The following is a 25,837-nucleotide window of genomic DNA, read 5'->3' as shown; positions in this document are numbered from 1 at the left end:
AGCATGTCTGGATCCACTTTTACCTTCTCCATGGTACGCACCCCTTAGCATCCAGCAGCACCAGCTGGGGCTGGCATGGATGAGGCAGGCACCACATCCAGATGTCTGTGATGCGGTCTTGCACTATGGCACTTGGGGAAAAATCTGGGGAGGAAAAGCATCATGGGAAGGGGTGAGCACCACTGGTAGGACTTCCCAGTATGGTACAGCCCCAGGATGGCCACCACCACCACGGGCTGCTGGATGCTGCTGAGGATGCCCAGAGCCCTAGGGCAGACTTTCAGCTTTCTATTTGCTCCCGTGCAGATCACACATATCTGCTTTTCCATGGCATTTTCACAACTCAGGGTAGCTGCTGGCTCAGCCTGCAGCAAAGAGGAACCTGCCCCAGCCAGGGGGTGGACAGTGTCAGGACCACAAATTGGGCATGAAAATTGGGTCCCATTGGTAGTATCTTGACATTACACCAAGCAGCAGCAAGACTAGGAGCAAAAAGGTGCTCTGTGGAGCCCCACAGCTGCCATGATGCCACCCCAGCCCTGCAAAGCTGTTCTGCCAACAACAGCTCACTGAGGGCTTTTTCCCAAGGAGGAAGAAGCCCAAGAATATCTTACTTCTTCCTCAAAAAGCCACTTTCCCGGCAAGCAAGCAGAAAGGAGCTGCCCATGCTCTATGGCATTTTTTCCTAAGTGCCAGCTGAATCTGAAACACAAAGTTTGAGAGGGTTCATGATTGAAAAAAACTGGTGGGATGTCTTTTGGCATCACCCAGGGTCAGCTGTGCCCCCCCCCCCCAACCTTCACAGTTCCCTGCATTGGTCCTATGGGAAATCAAAGCAGCATGGGGCAGCACAAAGGTCCAGAGCAGCCAAGTGCAAAGTAAGGGTGTAGAGCTGGGAGTGAGAGGTCAATGACTATAACTAGAAAGTAGCAAATGAGGAGGGGGAAGTGGTGGGAGATATGCAGGGAACACAGGCTATGCCCCCTCACACACACAAATGGAGTGAACCCTCTGCATACTTACATATCCTCTCTCCCCATGGAGACATCTCCTTTATGGTCCTAAGGACAGGGGCTTCAGCTTCTCAGGTATCTGTTGAGCTGGAGATATTAGGGGCAGAGAGGTGTAGCAATACTCTGGAGGGAACATGACCCTGGGGGCAGAGGGTGCTCCCAGATGCCTTGTTTGCCTGCATGGTTTGGCAGTAACAAAGGGGAACAGGATGCCTGAGTTAACTGAGGAGGCAGCAGATATGGGTTGGAGCAGAGTACGATTCTAGGTATTCCCTTCATGGCAAGGAGAAGGATATCTGGATTCCCAGGGAGGCAGTAAGGTGCAGAGGTTAGCACTGCTCCAGGAGCCCATGCACAGCTCATTTATTGCCCCCACAGCCAAAATTAAGGAGGAGAGTGTATATCAAAGCCACTTCCTCCATGCCCTGTGGGGAAAAGCCACCAGTGGGGTCATTGTGAGGGGGTGCTAATGACAACTGGTCTCTGCTGGCAACAGGCAGGGATGTCCAGCTGACAGGTCTTTGCAGCCATCTTCCAGAGAAGATGTCCTCAGGGAGAAGATCAGGGCTCAGCACACCCATCAGGCTAGCAATGGAGACAGCATTGACTCGGCCAGCTTCCAGAAATGACACAAAGGTCTCCTTGAACCTGTGGGTGAAGTAAAGCATGGGAGTGAGCAAGTAGCAGTGGGTAGCATGTCTGAATACCCCATCAGCGAACGATGGCCAGTATTGGCCCTCGGTAGTGGTCTACACTGCTGGTTGGTAAAGGCCCTCAATGGTGGCCAGCGCTATTGGTAAATGGTGGCCAACATTCAGGCCTCCCGAAAAGACTTAATCCACAGGACCTCTAACACCAAAGTCTGGTGTTAGAGGCCTCCCTGGAGTATCTCCAGTGTTACCAGGAATCAACAGGGGCAACTGATGGCTGGGTATAAGTGCTGACTCTTGTAACATTATGAAAAATATCAAATTTCCTCCCATCAAGGGTGATGCAGCCCTGGGACAGCTTTGGGAGCCAGTGGAACTCCATCCTCAGAGACACACAACACATAACCAGATAAGGCCTTGAGCAACCTGCCTGAAGCAGGACTTGGACCAGAGACCTCCAAAGGTCCGTCTCCAGTCAAATCCTCTCAAGAAGCTGTGATTTCTGACAACTCTCTGGCAGCCCCAAGAGATGGCCCAGGACCATAAAGGACTGAAGGTGAGGAGGTTCCCACTGTGTTTTCTTCCTAACTCTTTTTCCAGACATCATGAAGACCCAGTGGTCAGTGTGACTGCTAGAAGAAGGCTTGGCCCTGTTCTCTGCCAGGCTTCCAGAACTCTCTTTTTAGAAGGTGGCATGAAGAGTAGGATCCACCCTCAGGGTGAGCAGGAGAGACTGCGCCTACCCCCACTGCAGCGCAAAGTCAGCTACTGCCGCTCATCTCGTGGAGCTCAGTGAAGAGGAGATCCAGATTGTTGTTGGATAGTGTGACAGCTGGTTTTTTGCCTTCACCACATCCAGCTTCCCCTGATACTGCTTGGGTACGGGACAGAAGGGATCCTGCTAAAACCACCAGCAAGAGGGAGGCCCTGCAACTCCCTGCCAAGGACATCCGGAGGTGATATGTGACAAAGGAGGCAGAGCCACAATCCTTTTGTGTCCCTGAATCTGATGTTGGGGCCACCAGACAGTTACTGACATGATCCAGGCTTGACCGTACAGCCAGAGGAGTATCTTTACCATTGTTTCTACTCAGGGAAAGGATAAGACACGGATGTCAAAAAGCTGCAGCAACACAGGTTTCTCTTCTCTCAGGAGAAAAATCATGTCTCTTCCAACCTTGTCTCTCTCACCCTGTTCATCTGTACCAACAGCATGGATCTATGAGTCACCAGGACTTGCTACAGTGACAGTACATGCTTCAGCTGGGGGCTGGGCACCACCTGGCTGAGAGGAACACAGAGGGCACATATTCACCTCAGAAAGGTCTGGTCTGGACTCAACTCGAGCATGTCCTGAAGGAGGAGCTTTGGGCCATGAACCTGCTCCAGTGGCTGTACCCAAATAGCCCAGTTCAAGCATCCAGGTAAGCACATCTGTCATGGATGTGATATATGAGGTATGCCTTAAACAAGCTGTTTTCATAGCTGGGAAATGGTGGGAGATGGCAAACCTTGTGTAAACAAGACAGTGCTGTCTCCTGCATTAACTCCCCCATTCTGACTAAAGATTAAGGGTTCATGTGCACAGAAAGGTCATACCACAGTCATGGCAATAAAGAGGACAAGTTGACGACCAAGACCCTCTACGCTCCCAGACCCCTTTCGAGAACTTTCTGAATGATGCAGTACACCTGCTCAAACTTTCTGACGAAACTCCACCAGATGGGAGGATCTTGGAAAAAGAAAATCTATAAAAGGTGCAAGATAAGGCAGGTAACTGCTGGCCCACTATCCAGGAACCTCGAATCAGGGACAACATGGGACAAGACATTCCTAGAACCTATGGTAGTGATCTCTTTCTTCCCTATCATCTCTATTTTCTCTTCCTTTCCTTTTCCCCTTTTCTTCAGACTTCTCTAATTCACTGATAACGTATGGTAGAGAAAGTTCCGTTTTGCTTGTGTAGTATAACATACGGTATAAAATAGTTAGGATTGCACTCCTTAACCACTTAGTCACTCCCCTTGTATAGTCAGTAAACAGGTTTAATTGGATTTATAAGTCACTTGGTGTTGACTTCAGCTTTATTTTTCCATGGGGTATCACGAAACCATTTTGAAACCCAGGGTCAGAGATTTGGATTGTGACAACATCTATGAACCCCTGGCATCTAAGATCATGGGTAGAATGTGGCTGCCCCACAGAGTGGGGAGTGTTCAAGGTGTCTCCAAGAGTTTGATGGACACAGCATGCAGATCATGCACCATCCAGCATAGCATTTAAACCCATCCTGATTGCCATGCTCTGACTCAGCCTTGGACCTCTTCTCTCTGACAAAGAAAGAGGCCACACACCCTTTGTGAAAAGCTCTGCATTAAAACCAAGATCCTTGGATGACAAAAAGGTTGTTGGAACTGCAGGAGAAGCAAAGCCCTGCCCAAAGTGCCAGGAATGGCTGGTGGGAAAAACACATGTGATCCCTTTTCTTCGTGTTCTGAACAGTCCTTCATGTACTGGCACATCTCAGAACTGCTTTGCACCAGCATACATTTTCAGCTTCTGCCTGACATATTCAGATAGCAGCCCCTTCATGTCACTGCCAATCACAGCCAGGAACCCTGCAGCCACTTTCACAGTGGCCAGCATCTGGGAAACACTGTTCACTGACTTGGCCTCTTCTATAATGTATTTCTGCTCATTCACACTGAACGATTCCTAGCAGCAAGAACAACAAGGCTGCACCCTGGCTCTGGCACTCAAGAGCTGGATCCCTATAGCTCTACACCCCCCCCTCCCCCAGCCTCCCCTGCTCCCTGCAGACGGGTAGTTTTAAGGAAAACCCACAGCCAAAAACAGATTCAGCAAGAACATGGGGGTCCCATCCCAATTCCAAGTGGGAGCGATAACCCAGCCCCAATCTGTTCTGATCTACCACACTTCCTCTGCGCTTGCTTTAGACACTGAGGACAATGGATCTGTTGGAATGGGTTGGTGGGACTCTTTTTACACCCAATAGGGTGTATCCCACCAGGCCTCCAACCATCTGCTTAACTTGGCCTTGTACCTTCCACACAGCTGCCAGGCCCCAAATATCTTTTATGAGCTCTTCAGCAACCCAGAATCACAGAATCATTAGGGTTGGAAGGGACCTCTGGAGATCATCTAGTCCAACCCTGCCCTGCTCAAGCAGGGTCACCTAGGGCATGTTAAACAAGATCGTGTCCAGACGGGTTCTGAATATCTCCAGAGAAGGAGACTGAGAAAATCCTCTTGGAAGCCATTTCCAAGGACAAATTGAGTCCTGGGAACAGCCAGCATGAACTGACTAAGAGCAAACGGTGCCTAACCAAAGTGATTGACCTCTATGAGGGCTGACTAGCTGTGCAGACAAAGCTGCTGTTGTTCACTTTGCCTTTGGTGAACCCTTTGACACAGTATCCTTACAGTCAAATTGATGATGAGAGTTGGACAGGGACTACAATGCTGGTGGACAGAAGTCAGCAGCAAAGACACATGTCAGTGCTCTGGGAGGTTTTCCCCTCCATTCAGTATTTTGTCGGACCATATTGAGTACTAGTCTAGCAAGTCAAGCAGAGGCTGCTGAGATGCTCAAGGGATAGAGCACATGATGTACAAATGGAGGATGGAAGTGATGGGGTTATTCAGCCTAGAGAAGAGAAGGTAATGAGGACTGGGAGGTGGGGGCACCTTAACCAAGCTCATCAGAAAAACTAAGACTTCAGAATCTGATTGCAGGGCTTAAAGCTTTATCTCCAACCTTGCTGGGACACAAGATATTTGTAATGTGTCCCTCAGCAGCCTGCCTGGCCAATCTGGGTGGGCAACTCATGGTTCAAGGCATCTGAAGGAGCTGGTTTTGCCTTGACGGCAGGCAGAGGACAGGCCACGTCCTTTCATTAGCACCTGCTTTGCTTGCAAATGGTTTGACCTACATCCTTTGGCTCCACTTCAGAGCTGTTGCTCTGCTTGCCGGTGTGGCTGCATCCCCCTGGGCACAGAGGGCAAGCGCAGCCAGGCTCATGCAGCTCTGTGCCACCTTCCTTTGCGGAGAAGATGTGGGGTCCTTGAAGAGTCAACCCTTCAGGGATGACTGCTGGGACTTTGTCTCATCTTCAGAGGTGTTAAAACTAGAAAAGAAATATGTTACCAAGAAATCAGTTTTTAAAAGGAACAACTTTTGAAGCACAGTCCCAGTTTCAGGATGATCTTTCAATATAAAACAGGACTAAAAATATTGATTAATCGCAAGGCCTGAGGGCTGAGTACCCAAAGCCATTTTCTAATGCATTAGCAACATGAAAAGCTTTTAGAAGGAATCTAATTCACTATTACTGCTGCTGCTTGAGCAGGGTGAAAAGGGGAGTCAGTGTGACTGCACACTCAGGTTTATGGTTTAACTAGCTTATGCTGCTGAGTTTTGCTGCAACTGCTGCAGCGATTAGCAGCAAGGAAAATAAACCTGCCAAGTCCATGGAAAGCCCATGGCACCCTGTATCCCTGCTGCTGACATGTATGTGGTCTGTGGGGAGCAGGGCTGGTGCGGGCGCGCGGTGCTGGTGGCTCGTGGAGCCAGGTGCTGAGGGCAGCTCTACAGCGAGGGGGTGCCTGGACTTCCTCTTCCTCCTCCTCCTTGACACGCTGCTGACTGTTGCTGCTCCCTGGCCATGTCAGTCTGCCTGAGCCTCTGTAGTCATCCTGGTCCTGCTGCCCAGGATGCAGAGGGCTCTGCAGCAAAATCCTGCCAGCAGCAGTGATTTATGCCATGATGACACATTGGCACTTGGCATGGACTCTCTGCAGAGCAACCTTTGTCTTTCATGTCATTAATCTGGTGGACTCATCCCTGCAATGACTGCAGTATTTTTGCTGGCACAGGGCCTGCAAGGTTTCTTTCAGGCCTGTGTTAGGGATGAGGCAGAGTTTTCCAGAGGGTGATTAAGAGGGAACTGTTTCAAATATCAGAGCTAATCTGCTACTAAAAGGGGTCTGCAGAGAAGACAGCAGGCATACATTGCATTCCCTGAGAACAGCCCAGAGAGGTGGTGGATCTTCATTTTAGGAGGTCTCCAAGACTCACCTGGATGCAGCCCTGAGCTGCTTGCTCTTGCCAGCATGGCACAGGGGATTGACCAGAGACCTCTAGAGATCTCTCTTGGCCAAAATCTTCCTGCTCCTCTGCAATCCTGTATATGTCTCTCATCCATCATTAGGAAAGCATATGCAAGCCAGTTCCTACAGAATAGTCTCATGGAAGTCAAAGTAGGTCATCGTAGTGCAGTCTTCCTTTATCTCATACTGGATGTTGGTGAGTGCCATGCTGACCAGATCATTCTTGGTTATAGCCAGCACAGAGGATGGCTTCACTTCTTCTGCAGAGATGGACCTGGGAGAAAAGATGTTGCCTTCCATAGTTACAGTGGCCTGCTTCCCACTTAGTTGTGCTCTGCTATCAAGTACCCATTCAGCTCTGCTGTGCTGAACACTAACACTCCAGGACTTTGCAAAAACTTTGCTTTGCAGTGCTAGTTTGTTCACAACCCCCACATCAGGTTTGTGTGTCTCACATAACTCAGGGCCTTTGCTGAGGCCAGGGGGTGGGCTTCAGATGTACCATTGCTTCTCCCTGCCATGTCAGCGCAGATGTTTTGGAGCTGTATGAGGATCCTGGACATCAGGTAGCTGATGTACAGCTGGACCAGGAAGAGCCTCAGGACAGCAGTGTTGGTGTTGAAGTCCTTTGGTGACAGGTCTGGCAGGATAGTGATGTCTCTAAAAGAGCAGAAGAGGCTTCTACCTACCGTATGCAAGTCAGAGAGAAGGCTTCTCTTTGGCTGAGGTCTTTTTCAAAGGGCTTTCAATTAGGCTTTGTACTTCTGGAGGAGTTATTAATTTCTTTTCAGCCAACAAGTTGAAACAAAGAAGGCTCTGCAACTTTGTGTAGAACGGGAAAGGGAAAAGCAGTTGCAGAGAGACTCAGAACATCCACAGATGAAACAGCCTAGGAAAGGGGGAAGTAATGTTTTGGGGAGGAGCAAATGGCTGAGCTCAATTGCTTCATTTTGATATTGCTCCCAGTTCTACAGATAGTTTCTATAGCTCTGCAGAAAGCTGAACACTGGTCCTCTGTGGGCTTGGAGAGAGGAGGAAACAGCCCTATCAAGATATTTATTCTCCCAAGAGACAGACAATATTATAAGATTTCTCATCTCCAAAAGCTACATTTTTGAGGTGTCACCCCTCAGTAAACTCTCCTGCTCCAAGCTCCTCCTCATCTGGATTACACAACATCTGACATTGATGCCAGCTCCCAGACACCATGCTAATACTTAAGAGCTGAAAAGCTGTTCTTATGCATATTGCCAAGTCAAGGCAAAACCGCCCCCATCTCAATGCATCAGAAGCATCCAGCCTCTCCCCAAACTTTCTTCAGAATGGTTCCTGCAAAGGTACCCCTACCCTTGACTCAGGAGACCAGGCTGCTCTTGTGCTAGCCAGAAAGTTTGGTTCCACCACACACCTGTGGCAAAAATCACACCAGTAACTTCCGAGTAGAGTGTGTGGGTACTGAAGTGTAACTAGTGCCCATTTCCCATGCTGGAAAGACATCCATACCATACCTGAAAGTATAGGTTGTTCCAGGAACTGTTGGATCAAATTTCCCCTTTATGGCTGTTTTGGAAGTGGATCTGCTTTCTGCAGACTGAAAATGTCAGGTAGGTATCAGATACATTGGACATTCTGAAGCTGAAAGGGAAAAATCAGCACGACTTTGCCAAAGGGACGAAGATCACATCTGACACCACAGGGCATTTGGAGGGAAGGTGTTGTCTTGCTTGGATGTCCAAGGATACATAGGGAAATAAGTCACCCCAGTGCTGTAGACACCAGGTATGGTGAATCCACTCAGTGCATGTGCATACTTGGGAGGAGAGGGGATGTTCCCACAGCAATCCTTAGACAAGAGCTCCAGCGGAATGGCGTATGGGTTTCCATTATCTTCTGTGTGTCCATGCTGAAGGAAATACATCCAGGTCTGGATGGTCATCTGACTGAGCAGCTGCATCCTTCCTACTTCCTCAGCAATGCCCCTGCTGCCCTCTGCCCCAGCTTTCAGTCTTGGGCATTATTCTGCTCCTGGTTTTTGGAAAGTGTGGCAGGTCTAGAGAAAATGAAAACTGCTGCAGTTACAGCTTCTGGGAGGGAAGTGGAGGGAGGCCATCCATGTGCAGTCCCAGTGCAGGCAGGCAGCTCCCAGTAGGAGGGGATGGGGCAGCCCCAGGACGGAGTGCAAGGATCAATGTCAGACATCAGCCAAGTTTGGCAATGCCAGATTATCTTTCTCTTGCCCACAAACCAGAGCAGAGTGCAATACTTCTCCAGCACTGGGGTACAGGACAGGGATAGATGTGGCCTGCCAGTACAGCACCTGCCTTAGGAACTGAGCACTACAGCCAGATCTGGCTTCTGCAAAGTTCCCTTGCTCATCCCAGCATTAAAGCTGAGCATAAAAAAGGAGTGATGGGAGAAGGGGAGAGTGGGAAGGAGCCAAACCCTGGGAGCTGCAAGCCCAGGAGCCCCCTCTGTCCTTGGGCTGCCAGAGAACAGCCAGCAGTGAGGCTCAGTGATAGGCTGCGCAGGTACCGCATGACTACAGCCTGCTGCCACTGGCTGAGCATGGGCGGGAGTGCAGCACCTCCTCAGGTGCCCATAGAAACATGCACAGCATGGACAGTCAGATCCTGACTCCATGGAGGTGATGCCCAGGAAAAATCCTCCCACAGGCCCCTCTAGCCTCCTCACCATCTCATCTGACCTGAAGTTCACCAGCAGTTCCCACATACAGGCTCAGAAGATGGAGTGCGCTACCAAGAAGATGGGTAGAAATAGGATTAAATAATAGGAGAGGATGCAAGGGCTCAGCCAGACAAGCAGCAAGTCTCCTTTGCATGAACTAGAGCCATGAGCCTTGCTGCTCTTTGCTTCGGAGGTGCTCCAACACAGAGCTACTTATCTGCAGCACCAACCAGCTTGGCCTGTGTCCCCTCCATCCCAGCTCTACAGCGGAGGCCTAGGCAAAGGAGAGACTTTCTTTGCCCCCAGGCTTCTTCTCCTCTCCCTTTCCTTTGCTTTTAATGTCATACTTCTCTGAAAATGAGTGAGAATAAAGGAATTTGTTTTTCTAAACAGATGTTCCCCTGAAAATAGCAGAAGGAATGGAAAACACATTCTTAACTCTGGAGAGCAAGAATATGTAACTGACTGTGATATTTATTTGTCTGTAAACATTAAGAAACCAAGCTCTTGGATATTAAATGCTCATAGAATAACTTGCTGTAAATGTATTTATTAATAGTATGCTAAAATATGCAGTTCACATGCTTTGGGAGCTTTTGGAGTACAGGAACCCTTGAAGAGGGGGAGAAAGGAAGACTGTGGTTCTACTCTACTGTTCCAGCAGCAGCAGATACAAGTCTGAGGTCCATGTCCTGCTGCAGGCTGTGGGGGAGCCATATGGAGAATATCTTAAGTCAGATCAAGCCATATGGAACTGGAGGCTGAAGTCGTGCTCTCTTGCTCGCCTGCATAGATGCACAACTGCAGACAAATGTGATTTGGTTGTTAGACTATACTCTTGCTATTTGACAGTAGATTCTTCAACTGAATCACTCCCTACACAATCAGGAGTAAGCTGGTTTACACCAAATCCTGTGGAGGAACAAGTAAGTTGAACAGAGTGGCCAAGGAGAAAGATGGCCATTGAAGAAATGACCCAAGAGATATATTTATGCTATGTTCAGTTATGTGTAAATTATCTAGAAAGCATCAGTCTCAATTTAAATATTAAATTACTCTATAAATAAAAAAAGCATTTTCACCTTACCAAGTATTTATTTGAAATGTTGATGCTCATATTTATAAAACATAGTCTGCAGTGAGACTACCCAAACATAAGGTAATTGAAAAAAATTTAACAGCTGCAATTTCTGACAAAAAAAAATGTATTTTTGTCTGTCTTCCCTTAGGGGCAACAACATTATGAAGTGCTTTATATAGTCTACCTTATTAAGATGGGCTTATTTCCAAAGGTCATCCCTGACTCCCTCTGACTTCATTAGACAACACACATCATTTGTGCTGCTTTAAAAAGCTCCCATCTTCAAAATGAAATTTAGTAACACTTACCTATATGCCTTTTTAGTAGATTTTTTTCAATATTTTTCATTGTTAGTGTATGAATGATCATTCTTCAAAACCCAAAAGAATGGTGGATTCTATTCTATTTCCATTCTATTCAGTTTATACATAAATATTTTGAGGTAATTTTTGTTGGCTTGCAAATAATAATTTAACAGATACGTCTAGAGTTAAAACACCTACAACATTAACGTTCAAAATCCCTACAACATTAACATTCAAAATCACTTCTTTACCAATCAGATATTTTTTCAAGAGTTCTGCTTCCTCCAGGTCTTTTGCCTGTATATGTGATATCTCTGTGCTATCTTTATAATTCTCATCTTCATATACAGGGGCTTTGGAATATAACCCAGTGCCCGTTGAATTGTTCGACTCCTCTAACTTTTCCTGGAAATAATGCTTTGGTATTAACTGACAGCCAGGTGAAGAGGAGCTAGCATCTTACATATCTGGATAAATAATTTAAAATACCCTTGAATATTGTACTTGGCAACCAAGTTACGAGTGTGTGTTGGCATGTAACCATAAATAACTGAAATTTGCCAGGCAATCCTAGATTAACCAACCAAAATCAAAGACATAGCTAAGCATAAATGAAGTGGCTAAAAATTAAATCTTGGTTAATGCTAATTTGCCGAGTATCGGCTAATTTAATAATGGGGAATAAACCAAATTAACCTAATATGAAAACATTCTTAAATACCACATCTTTTTTAACAGGTTATCATGATGATTCCTACTTCCCTTAGTAAGAAAATACACGTGGTATTTTCACATCTTTAACCTGTAGCTCCTCTAATAGTCATCTCTTTGTTCTGCTACTTGAAAAGAAACAGTTGGATACTGTTTCTAAGCAGTTACTTTTCCAGTTTCCCCTCATCCTTCCCCTTTCATGTAGAGCTGCAGTCACTGGCATCTCTTTGAACTTGTTAAAATACTCTTAAACAATCAATCCTCATTATTTTACACTGCCTAGAAACACACAAACACTACTGAAAAGTTCAGTGAAGCACTGGGTCCTGCTTAAGAAGATATTTCTGAAACCCTGAACATTTTAAATCTTACAAACACACACCCTTTGGCAGAAGTGAGTCCTGGACCACTTACTAAGTAAGCTACAAGTGCAAATTAGACATTTGTATTCTCAGGCACAATTTCCATATAGTGTTTGGCATGAGAAAGTTTGTCAGAAATTTAAACTTCTAGAGCCTTTACTAGAGGCAGGACACTGACTGCAGACTATGTTTATTCTAATTGATGAAGAAACAGAGCTGGAACAACCTCTTCACTACAAGTGGCATTCAGTTCTGAGATGGTCTTTAGCCTCTTGACTCTGAAAACTATCAAACTGCCTTGCTTGTTCATGAAAGAACACATTTACAAAACCAAAATACATTTGCAAAAATGTTTCTTTAAATACTTAGGCTGCAAAATTAAGCATACAATTTAGCTCTCATCTTAAATCATTCTAACATGAAAAGTATGAGGCCTAAACTGTCTCAAAAGACAAAATTCACCAACCAGATTTCTTCATCAGAAATCTTACTAAAGTAATATCAATATTCTAAAACATGAATAAATACTGATTTTTGTCAGGCTATTTCCATTACATGATTCAAATATGCTCTAAGGACATGCTTGAAAGTGTGACATTTCAAGTACCTTTTATACCTGAACGCTAAATTGCAGGCACCAGCTTCCTGCAGTTGCTGACAGCTGTCACCAAAGAACCCTCAGATCCAGTGGCCAGCACCCAGACCTATCATACCACTCACCAGTTAATCCAGCTTGAAGCTTCACTCATCATCTCACAAGAAAGAGAAGTAATTGGAGCCTCCACTCTTACAAGCAAGTTTGGAAGGGAATTTTTAATTTCCTTTTAAATATATTTCAGACCGTTAGCTCTGGAAAACAGCTCTACCCATGGACCAGTAAATATTGCTAAATCTTCCATCTCCCTCACTGCATGAAAAATGTGATGATATATTTTACTAAATGCTGAATCATGAATCCAAGTCAGAAGAAAAGAATCACAGAAACTAATCCCTGCTTTTTAAAGCTTCTCTTGCTGCTTGCTGTCTCATGGTCTTCACTCAAACTTTTGTGACATTCTGCATTTAGGCTTGATAAGGTACAGCCCTTACCTTCAGGACTCTCTGATCCTATGCTAGGATGGGATTCTTGCCAGGCCTGACCCTAAGACCATTAAAGTCAACTTAAGGGCAGCAGTAGGATCAAGTCCCACAACAGCTCTCTCTGTCCTGAAATACAAGGTACTCTCTCCTAATATTTAGCCTCAGTTTCATTAGGCAGGACCTGACATTCTCATCATCAACTGCTCTGACGCAGATCTGCTCCTGTTCCTGCAGCTTTTGTGGCATTATTCAGACTATACACAAGGGACCAGAAGGTCGAATTTTCAGCCCCAAAGCTTATTAAGTAAAAGGCTTGAGTAAGAATCTCTGCTATCACTGCCAGAGCAGAGGAATTCACAGACCACTCAGTAATCATGTTCAAGGACACAGCCATAAAAATAAAAGCTTTTTATTATTTTTTTATATATATACCATTACAGAAACATCTGAGTGACATTCTCAACAGCACGGGCAGCTCTGCATTAGGTGTGAGTGCAGGGTGCCAAGCTCCCACCCATGCTGTCTTGCGTTCCTGAGCTGCTTCTGTTTGCAGTGCACAGCGCGCAGGCCCCTCACCCTTGGCAGGGAAACCTGGCCCTCTCTCGGCTCTAGGGTGTCACCTTTTTGTAGGTAATGTGAAGGTGTTGAGTCATAGGCTGCGTAGTGGTTGCCATGGAGACAGTTTGTTCTAGTTTCCCATCAGAATTGAGCCTGAATTTTCTGGTAATCTAAGGAGATTAAAAAAAAAAAATCCAGTGAACAGCCTTTTTTGTTTGGTGTATCTGACACTTAAAAAGATAAATTAAATCATCATGAGGCTCCCTAGAATATACTTTGCTTTCAGTTCCTCAGCTAGGAGATGCCATTCATTTCTTTTTCAGCACAGCAAGCATCCACAACCTAAATTCCTTACCTATGTTTTACATCTTTCCTCCACTAGACTTACAGTATTCTTTTGTTGTCAGTGTAACCTTGATGAAAGAATATAGCCACTAGAGACATATGAGTAAGCCACAAGTAGTTTTCTCTCCTCAGAGAAGGCAGCCCCTTCCAAAATGTCAGCTGTTACTGAACATTAAGGCCCCACTCCCAAGAACATTGTACACGGAATAAAGCAAGTACAAAGCACATTTGCCCTTAAGCAGGGCTGACTACATGCATTTATGGAGGGCAGAAAAAGAGCAAACACAACTGTCATTCAAAAAGAAATAAACAACAAGAGACCTTCTATGTGTAAAAAGTTTTTTGTGATTTCAAAGTATCTCCTGCCCACTGAAAAGTTGCTGTCATCATAGCCTTTGCAAGAAATGCTCTTTCCAGTTAGGATTCACATTATCAATGCATGCAGTGAAACAGAGGATTGTGGCTAATGATAAGATTATTCAAAGCCAGGAAAAGATTATCTGCATGTCTGCACCCCTGGTTTTAATGGCCTAACTGGAGAGGGAGAGCAGATATACAAGCAGAACCATTACAACTGTTATCACATTTAACATAGCAGTTTATCTCTTCTTAAGAGTGAGAAATTCACTTGAAGCAAAGCCAAAGTCATATTATATATAACAAGCAATAAGTTTGCAACAAACTAGATTTAATTCATGAAGCTCAGTCTGGAAACTACAGTATATTGCTGAGAAGCCCAGAAAAAATCTCCCAGCATCTTTGCTTAGATTTAAGCATTTTTAATTTAGGGGAAAAAATGAAAGAAAAAAAAAAGAAACTAGTAGAGCTTCCTATGTTATTTTGATATTATATTCCCAATTATATTCCCTATTACATTCTTTAGGGTGATGGAGTGGTTTTACTGATAAGGCTTTGAGGAGTAGCCAAATGACAGGTCTTTGCATTACACACATTAATGGGTGTGATGGCAAATTTGTTAGTAAAGTTCTATGCCTGGTGCCATGCAGGCTGTATTGGGAGAGGAAAGGTGCTGGTACTATTTCTGCAGACTCCTCAGTACAGACATGCTAACATCCATGCTGAATGAGACTATCAGTAACCCAGTGCAAGACCATCTAGAGGCTCAGGAGGATGGCCTCTACTGGATAAAATTTTCAAGGTGGCCTTCAAAACCACAAATGCTCTCTCCTAGTCACCAAGCTATGCCAAAATAAGGCTTTGGTTACACTATATGGTAAAACTGGGCTTTAGCCTGTTGAGCCTCTGCTGTTATGCCTGTAGACCAGCAGGGGTTTCAGCCCAGTGGCAGCTGTGAAAAGCATGCCATCCATCTGGAGGCACAAGGTCTACAAGCAACAACTTCCCTGTCCCTCCACTTGGGCAGGCTGCAAGCCTGTTTAAATTGCACATGAAATTCAAGAGACGGAATGTACGGCTGCCTTGTTGAACTGGGAAACTTATGATCTGTACAAGTGGATGCCTGAACCCAGGTTTTAACAGCTTCCAGAATGGAGGAGAGATTGGCAAAGAGTTCATGGTGTTCATTCCTGTGTCCTGGGTTTAGCACACATTATCAATCTGCTCTTAGCTCTCCAGAAGAGAAAATAGAAAAGCAGGCCCATTATTTAAAAACCTCAGCCTCAGTGCTTGTTTCAAAACAACATTCTTAATGAGTGTCTGTTCCAGCTGTGAGGCCATGTAGGAGAATGACGATATAACTGTTTGCATGATTTTTAAATCCACAGCAGCTCCCTGAATGGCCACTGCTGTAAGAACAGATCTCCACACACTCAGCAGTTTAGCCCTTCAAATTATTTCAATGCAGATTTGCTGCACATCATCCAAAAGAGCTGTTTATGTTGCTTGATTCCATCTGCTGGCCACAGTGAACACAATCCCAGGGATGAATAGAAACAAAGTCTTGGGGACAGCAGGAGCCTAAAGTGACAAGTACAAATAATTTGCAGTCACTTAAACTGTGAATTGAAAGAAAATTTTTGCAAAAATATTACTTTCAGTGAAGGTCACTCAAAGACGTGTCCATTAGTTATTGCCAGTCGATGTGCTTTAGAACAGTATCCTGTCCATTGTCACTATTCTTGCTACACACACACAGTGTATCCTCCCTCAGCATCAACATTCAACACATCCCCTTTCCTTTCACCAGCAAATTTTCTGCCAAACATGCAATCCACACTCCTGTTCACTTTGGGGCAACTTGTCCTTCTCAATATATTCTCAGCTAATTCACCTGAATTTGGCTACAGTTGGAGTTGAGCTTGTGTGTCCAATAGTTGTCAGTAATTTATTGCCAACAGAGAGTGAATCGACAACAGAGCTGAGGAGAAGGCCTGGCTGTTCTGAGATCTGCTTTACTCAAATACTCTAAGAAGGAAAAGACAAATCAAAAGAATATAAAACACACTTATCTTTAGCACTTGTATTGAAATTATTTCACAATACACCTTAGCTCAGGGTTTCTGAATGCCCCATTCTGATCTATTACTGCTAGTAGCAATGAATATTGGACATAACTTATCTGATCTCATGATCAGAAATGAAACAGCAAGGGAGAAAATCATGACAAATAAGAGAACAGACAAGATGATTTATTGTCCCAGATCTGTGGAAGTCAGAGTTGGAAAAGACGTGTGACTGATGGGATCAAACAAGGCAACATAGCTAGGATTTTTACATGCACAGTGGGTTGTTTTATGGCAGCCTGCCCAATGCTGACTCTGCAAATGGAAGCTCTTCCCACTGGGCTCAGTGCTCTGCCAAGTCTCAGCTTATGCAAAATACACAAGCTCCCTGGTAATACCCAGAGCAACTGGCTCCTGTGGGACAGGAGCAAGCAGAATACCTGAACCTCTGCTGCACTCGCTGCCACACAACATGTCTATGAGAGACACTTCTTATACTTTCCCGCTAAGCATGGGCCAGCTGCTCTACAGCTTTGCTGGCACTTCTGGCTTATCCAAATTAGAGTCTAATTAAAGGAGACACTAAAACAGCTTTAAACACTTAAGAAAGAGTTATGTGTAGGCAGCATCAGAAGTTTGGGCTCAGCTTGAATGGGTCTGTCTGGCCTCACGCTCCCTTTGGGTGACCATGGACCCAAGATTACAGAATCACAAAATCACAGAATGGATAAGGTTGGAAGGGACCTCTGGAGATCATCTAGTCCAACCTCCCTGCTCAAGCAGGGTCACCTAGAACATGTTAGTTCGGGTTGCATCCAGGCGGGCTTTGAATATCTCCAGAGAAGGAGACTCCACAACCTCTCTGGGCAACCTCTTCCAGTGCTGTGTCACCCTCTCAGGAAAGAAATTCCTCCTCATATTCAGGCGGAACTTCCTGTGGTTCAGTTTGTGTCCATTGCCTCTAGTCCTTTCGCATGGGACAACCGAATAGAATTTAGCCCCAGAGATCAAAGGATCAGGACAGGCACATACACAATGAAGCTACTAAAGAAAAATGAAAAGTTACTATCATGCTTGAATGACACTTCAGAGAAAATTAAAAGGAAACCATGGCCAAAGAAACATTCCAGGAAGCTTCCTAGCAACATGGGGCATTAACTGTAACAGAACTCCAGAAGGATTTGGAGGTGCTGGCAAAACAGCAGTACTTAAGGAAGTTTCTATGGAGAAAGACAGAAAGAAGTCCCATACAGAAGTATGGGGCATTTAGCCATTTCTGGTTATCTAGTACTCAAAATCACATAGCTCAAGGTGCCCTTTGTTACTACGTTCAACAACTTGTTATTCTCTCTAACTTTACTGTTCAAATTTGATTAGTCATCTCCCTCTGCTCTTTAGGAGAAGCTGAGCAAGCTAAGTACAACTCTTAAAACAGAGACAGTGAATGCACATACTTGCAGAAGCAGATTTCCCTTAGTTCCTCGAAGTTTTGCTTTTCCCTGGTATAAAATTTCCTTTCACAAAGGTTATGTAACTTTGTAATATCTACAAGCATGTTGTGCCATTAAGACTGTATGAAATTATTGCTGTAGTGAATCAGTGGTAGCCTTGAAGGAGGATAGAGGGGTCACAGTTCTCCAACATCACAACACATATTCCTTAAAATGCAAGGGTTTTGTCCTCAATCTTATAAAAAAGCAGCAAAAAAGGGACACTCAAATAAGCCCTGTCTATAACTGCACTTTAACTCTTCCATTTAGCACTCTGAAAGGTGCCTGTCTTCCAACTCTTTGCCTGCTAAACATTTCCTTTAGAAGCTTTGGGGAGCTGCTTCTTCCCTTCTTCCTCAAATATTTGCAGTGCAGAAGTGGCACAGAGCCCAGGAGAATGTGGAATATGATGCAGGGAGATGGCTTCACTAAACCTACAGAAGTTTTTTCCTCTATGATTGTGCTGAAACCCTGGATACCCCACTGAAAGGTATCTGCTTTGCCAACTTTCTCTAATTCGAAAGACACCAAGGATCTTCTGACAGACAACTTTTTACTTTGAATGTGGTCACCTCTGCTACTGAGCTAACCAAGTCATACAAAAACTTTGGTCTCGGCCATATTCTGCTTGCCATAACACCTTGCAAAATGAATGCTAGAATAGATGCAGTTAAAAAAGAAATAAGGGTTATGTTTGCTTAAAAAAACCTCTTTTCTTCAAAGCTAAATTGATCCCTCTGGCTTTGACAAACCTGAGTGATATGTCTGAACACAGGATGTGAACAGGAAAAGGTAAGAAAGGAAGATTTGACAGAATTTTAATTAGGCCTTTACATTCCAATAATCATCTGTTTGCATCCTTAGAGTTGCACTTGGTCACCCAGTATTGTGGCTCACTCATTCTTTCTGTATCTATCCAGAGAGGTCAAGTCACCATTTCAGCACCATTCGTATCTATCTATATATATAAAAGTGAATAATTTTTATTTTAGTACTCTTAAAACACTTCTAAAACCAGCTTGAGGCTTTCATCCAAGAAAACACATGACTGAGTTCCAGATAACACTTTAGCTCAGAGAACATTTACCACAATAGGTATGCAGAGAACTACCCAGGCCCTTGGCTGCCTTCTGAGATGCAGCTTTATTTGTTACATGGGTCACAAATAAGTAGGCTCACTCCTAATGGACTCATTCGTCACACAAAAGGTGGCTGACAGCTCTGAAGCATGGATTTTGCCAGAGCATGAAAGGATGAGACACAGCAAATCCTCAAACTGCTGAGGATTCACACTAGCACATTTAATGAAGTAACACTAACTGCCTGTACCTGTCCTAGAAGCACTCCCTGTACTAGTTCCACAGTGCTGCTGATTGGACATTTATGGTACTCTCGGTCAAAACACTGAGCTTGCTGGTCAGCAACCTTCTCCAAATATGATTTATTGCAGCTACAGCAACTACATGTAGATGAACTGCAGCAAGTGCCTACTCTGGTTTAGTGTGGCTACCTAAGTACTACTGCCAATCACACACCAAAATCTGAATGGTGAATCTGAAAGAACAAATGGAATCAATATTATTATTGCTATCAAGCAAAGAAAAATAAAAGGGGATGGTTCTCTTAAAAGTGAGCTTGATTCAAAGGATGACTGTTGGTATCCCCGAAGGGCAAGCACCATGAACACCTGAGACATGTAGAAACTGCTGATACTTATTCAAGAGTGAGAAAACATGAAGCACCAGGAAACACTACAACAAGCAGGATGTACCTCTGCTGCCTACTGCTGTGAGAGAGGTATAGATTAGCTGCTTCAGAAGAAAAGAGTACTACATAGGTGGCAGTGTGCTGTATGCAACAAGAAGATTTTATTTTGTGATGTCTTCTTCATTACGAAGGTTGTTGAATGTTGAACAAATTGCTAGAGAGGTTGTGGAGTCTCCCTCCTCGGAGATGTTCAAAGCTCGTCTAGACATAGAATCACAGAATGGATAAGGTTGGAAGGGACCTCTGGAAATCATCTAGTCGAACCTCCCTGCTCAAGCAGGGTCACCTACAGCATGTTAGACAGGCTTGCATCCAGGCGGGCCCTGAATATCTCCAGAGAAGGAGACTCCACAACCTCTCTGGGCTAACTCCTGCAGTGCTCTGTCACTCTCACAGTGCAGACATTCCCCGTCATGTTCAGGCGGAACTTCCTGTGGTTCAATTTCTGCCCACTGCCTCTTGTCCTGTCACATGGGACAACTGAAAAGAGTTTGTCCCCATCCTCTTGACACCCTCCCTTCAAGTACTTATGGACATTGATATGATCCCCCCCCGCCCAGTCTTCTCTTCCCCAGGCTAAAGAGGCCCAGCTCTTGCAGCCGTTCCTCATAGGGCAGATGCTCCAGCCCTCTGATCATCTTGGTAGCCCTATGCTGGATTCTCTCCAGTAGCTCCATGTTTCTCTTGTACTGGGGTGCACAAAACGGGATGCAGTACTCCAAATGCGGCCTGACCAGGGCTGAGCAGATGTTCTCATGGTTCCAGACAACCTGCTTGAGCGAACTCTGGTTCAGCACAGGGGTTAGATCAGCTGATCTTCAGAGGTCCCTTCCAACCCAAACTATTCTGTGATACAGAAAAGTTTCTACTAATGAGAAAAACAGCAGCAGCCTCTCCAGGGAACCTTAGGTCAGAGCAGACTGTGAGGAATCTCTACTTCCCGTGACTTTATGTCTGAGGAACAGCAGAACCCCTCAGATACTGTGTCCCCTAGAAATCTGTGCTTTACAAACTCCATTTCATACGATAATTCAGGCTGAAAGGAACTGCAGGAAGTTTCTCATCTAAACTCTACTCAATGCAGGGTCAGCTCTGAGGACGAACCAGGTTGCTCAAGGTCTTGAAAAGCACCAAGGGCTGAGACTGCACAAGTTGTTCTACTAATTGACTGTCCACATGGGAAAAAATTTCTCCTAATATCCAGTCTGGGCATAAATTGAAATGAGTGGTTACTGTCTCATCCTCCTGCAATGCGCCGCTGTGAACAGCCTGGCTCTGTCTTCCTTACAACCCTTTGTAGGTATTAGCAAGCTTTCATTAGGTCTCTGAAGCCATCTCTCTTCCAGGCTGCACAACTGCAGTTCATCAGCCCCTCTTCACAAGGCATGTGCTCCAGACCCCTGCCATCTTGGTGGCCTCCTGATATTCTATTGGGGAAGTCCAAACCTGGGCACAGTATGCTACAGGAGATAGCAGTGAGCACAGGCATCACTTCCCTGGGATCACCTAGCTATGCTACTGTTCATACAGCCCAGGATGCTGTAGGCTCTCTCTGCTGCCAGGACAACTCCTTGCTTACGTTCAGCTTCTGTTCAACCAAGATGCGCAGGATCTTTCTAGCAGAGCTGCTCTCCAGCCAGTCTCCAGACTGTATCATTGCCAGGGGCTCTTCCTTCCCAGGGGCAGGACTGGGCATTAATCCTTGTTGAATTGGAACAGCTCATTCTGGAGGTCATCTCCAAGCATACAGAGGAAAAGAAGGTTATCAGAAGTAGCCAGAATGGATTCACCAAGGGGAACTCCTGCTGAACCAATCTGATAGCCTTCTATGAGGGAATGACTGGCTGGGTAGATGAGGGGAGAGCGGTGGACGTTCGGTACCTTGACTTCGGCAAGGCTTTTGACACCATCTCCCCTAACATCCTCCTACAGAAGCTCAGGAAGTGTGGGTTAGACAAGTGGACCGTGAGGTGTCTTGAGAACTGGCTGAAAGGTAGAAGTCAGAGGGCTATCATCAGTGGCGTGGAGTCTAGTTGGAGGCCTGTGGCTAGTGGCATCCCACAGGGCTCCATACTGGGTCCCATCCTGTTCAACTTCTTCATCAATGACCTGGACGAAGGGACAGAGTGCCTCCTCAGCAAGTTTGCTGATGATACCAAGCTAGGAGGAGTGGCTGATACAGCTGAGGGCTGTGCTGCCATTCAGAGACCTGGACACGCTGGCGAGCTGGGCAGAGAGGAACCTCCTGAGGTTCCACAAGGGCAGGTGCTGAGTCCTGCACCTAGGGAGAGAGAACCCTAGGCACCAGCACAAGCTGGAAAGCAGCTCTGCAGAGAAGGATGTGGGAGTGCTGGTGGATGACAAGTTGACCATGAGGCAGCAATGAGCCCTCGTGGCCAAGAAAGCCAATGGTCTCCTTGGGTGCATTAGGCAGTGTGCTGCCAGCAGATTGAGGGAGGTGATCCTGCCCCTCTACTCAGCCCTGGTGAGGTCTCATCTCGAGTACTGTGTCCAGTTCTGGGCTCCCCAGTACAAGAGAAACATGGAGCTACTGGAGAGAATCCAGCATAGGGCTACCAAGATGATCAGAGGGCTGGAGCACCTGCCCTATGAGGAACAGCTGCAAGAGCTGGGCCTCTTTAGCCTGGGGAAGAGAAGACTGGGTGGGGGGGGGAATCATATCAATGTCTATAAGTACTTGAAGGGAGGGTGTCAAGAGGATGGGGACAAACTCTTTTCAGTTGTCCCATGTGACAGGACAAGAGGCAGTGGGCAGAAATTGAACCACAGGAAGTTCCGCCTGAACATGACAGGGAATGTCTGCACTGTGAGAGTGACAGAGCACTGGAAGAGGTTGCCCAGAGAGGTTGTGGAGAATCCTTCTCTGGAGATATTCAGGGCCCGCCTGGATGCAAGCCTGTCTAACATGCTGTAGGTGACCCTGCTTGAGCAGGGAGGTTCGACTAGATGATTTCCAGAGGTCCCTTCCAACCTTACTGATTCTATGATTCTATGAATTTCATGAGGTTCCTGATGGCCCATTCCTCCAGCCTGTCCAGGTCTCTAGATGGCAGTCTAGACCTAGATTGTATGCATGCCCGAGTTCACCCCTACTTGGTGTCATCTGCAGATATGACAGTACACTCTGTTGGCTCCTCTATGTCACTGATAATTACGTCACACAGGAGAGGCCCCAGAATCAACCTCTGCGATATTCTACTTGTAACCAGTCTCCAAGTAGAACATGACTCATTAATTGCAGCCCTCTGAAACTGATCACCCAAACAGTTATTTTTCCCATCCAATCATCCATCCATTCAAACCATAATACCTCAGCTTAGATAAAAGAATACTCTGGGAGACAGCATTGAAAGTGTGCCAAATTCAAGGTAAATGAAGTCCACTGCTCTCCCCTTGTCTGTAAATCTTAGAATCTTGTCCATTTTATCTTAGAAGGTAATCAGGTTAGTGATGTGTGATAAATCTATGCTCACTGTTCTCAGCCACTTTCTCCTTCACATGCCCAGAAATTTTCAGGGACTGAAGTCATTCTGACTAGCCTGCAGTTCCCTAGGTTGACATTCAGGCTTTTTCTGAAGATGGTAAATATTGCATGCATTCTCCAGTGATTGGGGTCCTCCCACAATCTCTATGAACTTTCAAAGATGATAGAGAGCAGCCTTTGAAGGACAGCAGACCCCTTATCAGCATCTTATCATCACCCTTATCTTATCAGCACCCTTGGGTGCAGCCTGCCTGGGTCCTACAGACTTTTGCATGTCAAGTTCTCTCAAATCATCTCCAACTCAATCCCTATCCATCCATTCTGGTAGTTCATCTCCTTCTTGAACTCCTTCATTAAGCACAGAGTTGTTTTGCTATGGTTGCTTCATAGAAAGCAGAATATACACAGCACTTTTGCAAGATGCTCATCCCTGCAGAATATCATCAACATATCAAGGTCAGTGAGTGAGGACTCACTACACCAGCTCCTGCAGGACATGCAGGGCATCTGCATAGAAAATGGAAGTCTGAACCAGCAATCAGTTGGTGACAGAGGTGTACGTACGTGTCACAAATGCCAGCTTCTGGGCTCTGCTTTCCATTTGCAGAAGAATCATGAGCACGCAGAACACAAAGCAGCCCTAAAGAGTATAAATATTCAAAAACATGCCTGTTCTCCAGGCACTCATGAGAGATCAAGAACAGTGGTTGGAAATAAACCTGTCACCTTTCCTCTCCTCATTCAGTAACAGTTTAGCTTGCTGAAAATGGATTATTATTTAACTTAAAAAGCAGTCACAGAACTGTGACTCCTACCTCTTTGGTAAAAGAGGTAAAATGTTTGCGGTTAGCTTGTAAGATTATTGACCTGCCAAGGCTTTGTGAAAAGCTTGTCAAGATCTTCTGTTCCTTCAGTTGTTGCAGTAGCTTGTCTCCTTGCAGTACCAGCAAAAGCAGCCTTGACCCCTGAGCTAGCTACTGACAGGACGTTTGTACATCAGGCAAAGAACACAGAGCAGAGCTAAGAATGTAATTTCTTCGGCTCCTTACTGCTACAATGATTCTGCAGAAAATACTATCAAAAAATGGAAAAAAAAAAAACCAAAAACAACAACAACAAAAAAAACATTCTGAGCAGCATGGTGCAGACCAGAAGGTTTTCAGGGATTAACACCATCTGACCTGACCTTTGAACTGCAGGATGGCTGCTGAGCTCATCATTTTTGGCTCTTTGGTCATCTCTATAAAGACAGTGACTACACTCAGGCTATTTCCTGTATGTAGTTTCTACGGGTGGGTCCAGCAATGGTGAGCATAAAGTATGTATTCTGCCAGGACAGTTAAAAGCATTATTATGCCCTGTCTAATGGGGATAGTATCCACCTTGCAGCAAAATGCCTCAGTAGACAGGGTCTCATCTGACCAAACAATGCTCCTACACTCCCTGCACTGGTTATCTTCAGCATCAGAATGCACAGGGTAAGATCTGAGAACTACTCATTTCTCAGAGAAGTAAGAACAATCTAATATGCTGAGACCAAGTCACATGTACAATAGCACTGGCTTAGCAGGAACATGCCTCCCAGTGAAAGCTCCTCTTTACAAGTGTTGAGCTTCCCCACTTCTTAGCATGGCTATGCCAGCATACTTCTGGAATACAGCCCTAGCCCAAGGAATGGGTGGCCCAAGGAAGGAGTAGTTCCTGCCTGAATTAGTGTTAGGCTGAATTACAGCCATCCAGATTTACTTTTCAGTGGGCAAGGAACACAGTGACAAATTTTTCTCAAAATGAGTGACTAAAATTGCAGTCCACATGCCCTTCCCATGATATTGGTGGTCTCTTCATTTCCATGGGCAATTTACACTCTTAGTGTAGAATAACATGTGACAGGACCTAATTACTTGACATCCCCCCTCATTTAACACCCTCGTTTACCAATAAGAGCCTCCTAGCTAATCATTACAAGCAGTACGTGGGCCTGGATTGCCCTCGGGTAGTAGATGAGCACTGATCTTCAGCTGCGGAGATCCTCTCTTTCAGCCTTCAGCCAAAGCCAGCCGTAGAGCTTTCAATGAAGGAAGACATCTATTGGCTTTCAGTCACTTCTCTCTCCTCCTATCAATCCATCTGCTAACATTTCAGGCTTTGAGTAGATCTATATACAATGAGGTGGTTTGTTTTATTTTTAAATGCTTCTCATTAAGAGTTCTGGTGCCTTGGTGATATCCACAATATTCAAAGGCTTTGGTTCATGATATATAGAAAAGGCACTATGGCTTCTCCTTGGAAAATGCAAACCCAGGAACATAAAACTTGCATCAAAGGGAAGCCAAGTTAGGACTGTTTTTCCAGACTCAGGACATTGTTTCTGTAGACAGAAACAGCTATGAGAACAATTTTGTGCATGTAAATTAAGTTAGAGAGTACGCTTATGACCCTGACAGAATCTGCACAAATTTTGGCCCTCAATAGGTTTTAGAAAACATACATACTAGGTTGCAAATTTAAACTCTTAAGTCCAGAATAAAACAATGCTGTATTTGCTGTTTATTAATAAAGTGTCTTTTCTCTGAGAGTCATATGTCATTTGTCACCCTTCAAAAGTTACATTCACTCCACTTAGTCAAGACATTATCAAAAAATACAGATGTAGTAGTATGCTTGTGCAGTATGCTAATGCTTATTCTTTATGACAGCTTATTTAGCCCTGCTTTCTCAGCTACTGCTTGGCT

At 45.2% G+C, this 25,837-nt stretch overlaps 1 protein-coding gene across 7 annotated transcripts in view; it reads right to left on the bottom strand.

Moving 5' to 3' along the window:
- Positions 1 to 1,249: 1,249 nt before the first annotated feature.
- THAP4 (THAP domain containing 4) overlaps positions 1,250 to 25,837 on the bottom strand; it is a 43,973-nt gene continuing 19,385 nt past the window's right edge. For 2 of the 7 annotated variants that reach the window (XM_062582795.1, XM_062582801.1), the window contains one exon: positions 13,411 to 13,745. In XM_062582795.1, the coding sequence (XP_062438779.1) occupies positions 13,626 to 13,745 (120 nt within the window). In that variant the 3' untranslated portion in view covers positions 13,411 to 13,625. The other 5 variants (XM_062582799.1, XM_062582797.1, XM_062582798.1 and 2 more) reach the window with 5 other exon arrangements.

Source organism: Rhea pennata, chromosome 9 (assembly GCF_028389875.1).
Source record: "Rhea pennata isolate bPtePen1 chromosome 9, bPtePen1.pri, whole genome shotgun sequence".
Classification (NCBI taxonomy): domain Eukaryota; kingdom Metazoa; phylum Chordata; class Aves; order Rheiformes; family Rheidae; genus Rhea; species Rhea pennata.
The sequence above is the reverse complement of the archived record's forward strand: the minus strand, read 5'-3'. Positions and strand labels throughout refer to the sequence as shown.